The sequence below is a fragment of the Epinephelus moara genome, chromosome 19 (genome assembly GCF_006386435.1).
Source record: "Epinephelus moara isolate mb chromosome 19, YSFRI_EMoa_1.0, whole genome shotgun sequence".
In the NCBI taxonomy this organism is placed as follows: Eukaryota; Metazoa; Chordata; class Actinopteri; order Perciformes; family Serranidae; genus Epinephelus; species Epinephelus moara.
In genome coordinates, this window is record NC_065524.1 from 40,306,490 (window position 1) to 40,313,772 (window position 7,283).

Here is a 7,283-nt window from a genome sequence, read left to right on the forward strand (position 1 = left end):
ACATGCACAGCTCTGCCTGTATTTGCTTTAAACATAACATACTGTGAGTTGTTCTGACACACTGTAGTGTGACTTTTTAACAGGTGTTTCAACATGGTTTATTATGAACTTGTTTTAACATTATTTTGAGTCTTTTTGACACAACTGTGACTCTGTGACTTGTGCGGACGTCACATTTTAGCACTTATTTAATGTTTCATTGAGCACTTTTCAATCTGCACAGTGAAGGATTGCTCCCCACTGATCTTCATCAAATTATTTCCAAATTATATGAATTGAGTGGGAGGATCCACCTGCAGAAAGGGTCCTAACTTTTTGATTTTCCCTATAATTTTGAGCAGAACTTATGACACCTAAACAAAATTTCTTTTTGTTGCCCATGTTAAACTGGTTTTATTTATGTTGTATGTCCATATAATATTATGAATATTTTATTATAATTATTTTATTTGACACACTATACAGTGACTTTTTAACATTTTTCAACATTCAATAGTTCTAGTCTCTCTGACATAGTATTGTAATGTTTTTTTTGGAAATGCTACACAGACTTTTCAATAGTTTTTCAATATATATATATATTTTTTTACATGTTTAATTTTTGCCTAAAAACCTTTGAGAACAAAAAGTCACAACATGTTTGAGATGATATTTACGTAGAGGCAGAAAAATGGAGAAATGATCAGATGTTGTTATCCAAATGTCCTGCACATCACGACACACTGATGAGTCAATGTATTGTCCAGCTTTATTGCACAAACATGTAAATGATGCATATTATTTATCCAATAATACATAATAATCCCCTTCAAACGGATGCCGACACACTTCACCGTCCTCATCTGTGATCTGATGATCCTCCTTTGTGCACGAGTGTCTGTGCAGTCCAATAAAAGCACATTCCAGCCCAGGCAGAGCACATGAAGCATCTTAAAGCATTTTATTTATTGATGTAAATATGTTTACTTCCATATGATTGTCTTTAAGAGAATGTGTCTTTGACCAGCACATGATAATAAGACATCACACGTACAAGAGACCGTTCAAAGCAGTGCTGGGTGAAGCAAAACAAACAAACCATAATACTGCACAGTTGTGAAACATAACTTAAAATAAAACAGTCCTTCAAAACCACTTGATTAAATCATACAGACACATACACAGGTCCTTCATCGCAGTTTGAACAAAACAGCAAAATAAGAATCAGTTGTATTGTAAACCAATGCTGCCGTAACACCGTACAATGTCCATCTCCATCATGAACATTAACTGTGCGCTCACATCACATTTTACAATCAAATGAAACGTACCGTTGAGTGGTTCCAACAGAAACACACAGATGTGCATCAACTGTGAAGGCACATGTGGCTTTGGCAAATTAAACACCCGCGTTTCCCCTGATGGTTTCTGCAGCCGTGGCAAGACGTTGTGGCCAGTTTGGTTCCATGTCTGTCTACGTACTGATGTTAAGACACTTTGTTGTACTCAGCTTTCTAGATGTCGTGGCGAGGGTTGCAGCGGTATGCTGGTTTCACGGTATGGCATGAGATGAAAATTGGCGGTTATGATACATTTGCTTATCTACAGTGTTAAAAAATAATTTGCTTTACTTTAAGGCGTTTGCTCAACAAAAATCCTCCATGTTTGTTCCTTTAAAGGAGCAGTGTGTAAGATTTAAGGAGATTTAGTGACGTCTAGTGGTGAGGATTGCAGATGGCAACCAGCTGAAACTTCTCCTGGTTAGAAAACATTCAGTGTTCAGGTTTTTACAGGGAGCCGAATTCTCCACAGACAATTCTTCCTCTCTGAAACAAACAGACCAGGTGGTTGAAACGGGTAAAGACACTGAATAAAGAAGTTTCATGTTAACACTGATGTGTTTCCTCTATGCTGTTTGGCATGTCGCAGACAGGCTGCTCACCCAGTGCCTGCTATGTGTGCTCACGTTTCTCTGATAACTTACTTCGGATCCAGATGTTCAGGAGGTTTTTACCGAGAGCCGAATCATCAGCAGAGGTCTCTTCCTGTTTAAAACAATCAGACCAGGTGATTTAGACCCGTCAAAACACTGAATAAAGTAATTTCACGTTACAAATCAGTGTTTCTCTGATGCTGTTTGGCACACTGGAGCTGGCTGTTAGCTTTACATTTGACAATGTGTGCTCAGCTTTTTTCTCTGATAACTTCAGATCCAGATGTGCAGGAAGTTTTTACCGGGAGCCGAAGTATCCACAGAGGTGTCTTCCTCTCCAAAACAGACCAGCTGATTTACCCCGGTAAAAACACTGAATAAAGCAGTTTCATATTTTAAAATCAGTGTGTTTCCAATGCTGCTCGTTGCGCAGGTGCTGGCGATGTTTAAATGCAAAAACATGAGGTCCCTTTGTAGAGCCAGTGTTTAATTTGTCTGCTCTGGGCTACTGTAGAAACATGGCGGTGCAACATGGTGATCTGTGTAGACGAGGAGCTGCTCCCTGTGTAGATATAAACGTCTCATTCTGAGGGAACGAAAACACAATGATTCTTATTTTCAGGTGATTATACACTAAAGAAAACACACTCATTATATTATATTCCATTTCTGCAAACATATCCCCCTGAGTCCTCCACACTGGAGCCCTCAGGATCACTGTAACCGATCATAAAAACTGTGTAACACCATTTACTGTCGTACCGTGAAGCCATGATATTTTCTGAGACGGTTATCGCACCGTTAAAGAACTCATACCGCTGCAGCCCTCGTTGTGGCAGTCGAGCTGCTGTATTGCTTCTGTTTACACACAGACATCAGCAGAGGTGATCAGATCCAGGTGAACAAACACACACACACTTAATTTAAGGCACAAAAGGCGAATTCCCTTAACTCTTTAAGCAGCCTGAGGAAACAATCCTGAATAGAAGAAGGCACGAGGGAAACACTAAAGACACTAGTCGACACGCTTGAGGAAGCTGATTGGTTGCGTTAGAAGCCCTGAACTGTGACCCGATGATGACAATGACGTTGACTGAGCTTCATCTAAAGCTGGGAGCAGGCTGGGAGAGGAACACGTGCTGAATGCTGGTTTATTTGTCAAGTTTGTATTGTTTTATAAAAGTGTAGCTGGTTGGTAAAATATATATCTAGCAAGCAATCTATGGAATCTTTTACCCGCCGTAAGCAAAGAATGAAAAGGTTAGTTAATGGAATAAAGTGGATCAAGTTTTTTAAAATACTGTCTCACAGCAACCAGGTCAACAAAGCCCATCCAGAAACTATTTTCCAGCCACAGCATCGGTTATTAAACACATTTTTCCAAGTGCCTAAAGAGGTACAAGTTTTTTTTCTTCTTTTTATCCGAACACAGTGTACCGGAGTTTAAACAGGCTTTGGTCTTTGAACGCTGCCACTCTGCTGCTACAGAGGCACATGACGTAAACTCCACACTGGGAGTCTGGACTTTTACTTGGTTGACCAGACTTCAGGTCCGTTGTACATGTCGCAGTCCACAGATGAAACCACATGCCGCAGGTAAAAGCACAATGAGCGCAGAGAAGAGAGGAAAGAGAGAGACAGGAAGGAAAAGGAGTTCCAGGGGTTGCGTTTGCCGTCACCTCTTCTTCACCTGGGTACGGGAGGAAGAGGAGGAGCACCTCTCTCCTTTTTGCCAGAACCTGGAACAAAAGCAAAGACAGAGAAGTTAGTTTCTTAGATTTACAAAGGAGATTTCATTTTCGTCCACAGGGTGGAGCTGTGTCACAGTGTGACTGAGGTCGTCTCACACAGCCAGACCTACAATATCTCAACGCTCTGTTTCAATGATCAAAAAGTCTGACAACAATAAAGCCAATATTTGGGGCTGATCTGGTGCAGCCAGCAGATATCCAGGCCAAGACTTATTTCTCTGTGCATCGATCATTTTGATTCATAAACAGATACCTACATGCAGATACATTTCTAAACTACAGTTGTCGCTTCATGCAAACTAGTCAAGTTGCAGTTATGGTTTCCATCCATGTCTGTGACACCATGAATGCTTCACACATTTAATTTGTTGCAACAGATGGTTGTACTGTAGGGTGGAGATGCCCCACAAATTAAGCAACAGATCAACTGGCAAAACTGAGCATGGTTTCTAAAACTGAAAGCAAGTTAGATTCAAGACTTTTTAACGCCACTCAGAATCAAATTAAAGGTCAGTTTTACAAAAAACAAAACTGAAGAAACAAAGACATGAAGCGACATCATGACTCTGGGTTCAGGACAATTTAGCCCAAATGTTGTAACATAAAACATAACGTTTTTTGTCTCATGGTGGAGATGAGGGTGGAGTAGAACTGGGTACTACGTGGCATTAGGAGGCAAATTTGTGTTTCTCTCTCTGTATGTAGGATTCCACTGCTTTGATTCCCATTGTGCTGAGTTAGAATTTTTTTTGCTTAAGACATAACGTGCCTCGTGCAGTGCCGTGAACCGGCTTCAGCTGTGTTGCTAAATATTCTATACAATCAGCACAGTTTCAAGATTAGAGTCACCAATTCAGTATCTGACCAAATGTCTCCCCTTTTGTTCCTGAGATATGACGTTAAAACATGATGATGTCACAGTCAAGCTGACCTTTGACCTCTTGACCTTCATTATTTTATCCTGTTAGACATTTGTGTCAAGTTTTATAATCATTGGCATATACATTTCTGAGATATGGCCAAAACATTGTTTGTGAGGTCACACTGACCTTTGACCACCCAAATCTAATCAGTTCATCCTTGACTCAAAGTGGATGTTTGTGCCACTTTTGAAGAAATTCTCAAGTGTTCATGAGAATGAGAAGAATGTGAGGTCGCAGTGACTTTTCACCTTTGTCCAACAAAATCTAATCAGTTCATCTTCGATCTGAACATTTGTGCCAAATTTGAAAAATGGTTCCTCATGGTATTCTTGAGATATCACGGTCCTGAGTATGCAACAAATTAGGTCTCAGTGACCTTTTTTATTTTTTGGGCGTTTTGCCTTTCTTGGATATGATCGTCAAAGTGATGACATGCAGCAAAGATCCACAGGCTGGAATTGAACCCACGGCTGCTGTGGCAAGTACATTGCCTTCATGTATGGGGTGCCTGCTCTACCCACTATGCCACCAGGCACCCTGGTCACAGTGACCTTTGATCACCAAATTCTAAATAAGTTTATCGTTGAGTGGATGTTTGTGTCAAATTGCAAAAAATTCTCTAAAGGTGTTCTTGAGAAATTGCGTTCAAAATAATGAAACAGATGTGTACGCAGACAACCCCAAAAAATAAAGCCTCTGGCCTCGGCTATCGCCAACACGGAGGCATGAAAAGCTAAATTAAGGCTAAAATGTTTATAAAATGTGATTGGTCAATACTCCTGGAACTACACAGAACTCCTGATACCAACATCCTCTCCCAGTGCCGACAGATTCTATGTACGTATGCAGGTATATGTTTATATTTCTTTAAACTTGCACCTCTTGTCTGCACTTTTGCTATTTTTCCAATGGTGATTTTTTTAAAATGTAAATCATTTAGTAATTAATTTTACCTTTTAAATCTTTTTTTTTTTTTTTTTTTATAAATTGCAGAAAATTACACTTTTTTTTTTTTTTTTTTATAAATTGCAGAAAATTACACCAAATTACCCAAAATACAACCATTTGAATTTGTATGCCCCTCCCCTAAACCAAAATTAAAAACATAAGTCCCTCCCCAGTGCTTAAACACATTTGTCATAGATAACAAACAGTCCTTTAGGGTAAGAGGTTAGAGAATGCATTATATCAATGAGGCTAATTACAAGGACAAGTACAAGAATGTGTGTGTGTGTGTGTGGGGGACTGACCTCTGCCGTCAGTCTTGGCGATCTTGCTGGGGTAGGTCTTGGGGAAGGGCACGTAGGGCTCAGGTGGAGGAAAGTCTGACACCGGATGGAAAGTGAAGCGACACTCCCACTCATCTGTCAGCGGAGAGAAAATGGAGGTCTCTGTCACACCGACAAAACTCCCATGATACACCACACATCATGCTTCTCACATTAAACAGGATTCTTTGGATTTGACAAAATGCGAGACAAAACAAATAGAGGTTGACGGGTTTGTAGACGTTGGGAAACAGCTGCTTTGTGATAAAAGTTTTATTTTGAGTCAGTTTGATACCAGATCCAAATGTGTCCAAATCCACTCACATTCACTGTATCTTTAAAAAGAATTCTTGTGTAATAAGCTATAAATTTAAACTATGTTGACATATTTACAGATTATTGTGACTTCAGGGAATATGATTAAAAACAGTCAGATTTTTCTGCAGCAGGATTTTAGGACCTCTTGTCTTTTCTTGTCCCCGCTGCCTTCCAGCTCAGCCGAACTCCCTCGGGTCAGAGGGATAAAAACAACACGAACAGGAGGTCAGTGGGTTTCTCTGCCATAGTGAACACACTGGAACTCATGTGGTAAAAACAACACTGAGGGCAACAGATTCTCCCGAAGAGACAGAGAGAGTGCAGTCTTTGAAACACACAGCTGGTCCTCTGTAAGGCAGAGTCTGAACTATCCACCAGCAAAGTTACCACCTGCACACACAGATTTATACCATTTTACTGAATGATAGGGTTTTTGTTTTCCTTAAATACAGTGTAGATAGGAGTGGACGATATATCGAATCTACTCGTTGTATCGTGCCTTGCTCCATATGAGATGTATAAAATTACTTTATCACGGGTCACGTCATTTCTTTAACCCACCAGCATGAGACTCGCTTCGAGGTCCAGTTCACATCACTTTCTACCGAGCAACAGTGCGTGAGCAGGCGAGGTGTGTGTTTTTCTATCTGCAGGGCTCCAGACCCCCACTATTCAGTCATGTTTTGTGACCATGGAGCACCAGTGAGACTTGCAAATACTACTAATATATGAACTGGAGAGCTGTTACTTTGATTCCAGCTTACAGTGAATACATCATCACATTTAATACCGCCATGACAACACTTGAACTTCATGAGTTTAATGACAGTGTGAGCAGGCGGGGTGAGTGTTTTTATATCTTAAAGGGAAATTTCGGTTTATTTCAACCTGTCTCCTATCGTCCTAAATTTGTTTCAAGTGACTAGTGACATAAACTATAATATTATTACTTTCAATAATGTTGTTGTAAGCTACTGTCATTACCTGCATCTCTCTCTCTCTCTCTCTCTCTCTCTCTCTCTCTGTCTCATTGTGTCATACAGATAACTGTTAATTTATTATGCTGATCTGTTCTGTACGACATCTATTGCACGTCTGTCCGTCCTGGAAG

General features: G+C 40.2%; 1 protein-coding gene across 2 annotated transcripts in view; it reads right to left on the reverse strand.

Annotated features, from left to right (window-relative positions):
- Positions 1-730: 730 nt before the first annotated feature.
- wipf1b (WAS/WASL interacting protein family, member 1b) overlaps positions 731-7,283 on the reverse strand; it is a 44,172-nt gene continuing 37,619 nt past the window's right edge. For both annotated transcript variants that reach the window (XM_050071671.1, XM_050071672.1), the window contains 2 exons: positions 5,837-5,950; positions 731-3,651 (listed from right to left, as the gene is read on the reverse strand). In XM_050071671.1, coding sequence (XP_049927628.1) covers positions 3,599-3,651; positions 5,837-5,950 — 167 coding nt within the window. In that variant the 3' untranslated portion in view covers positions 731-3,598. The remainder of the gene's footprint in view (positions 3,652-5,836; positions 5,951-7,283) is intronic.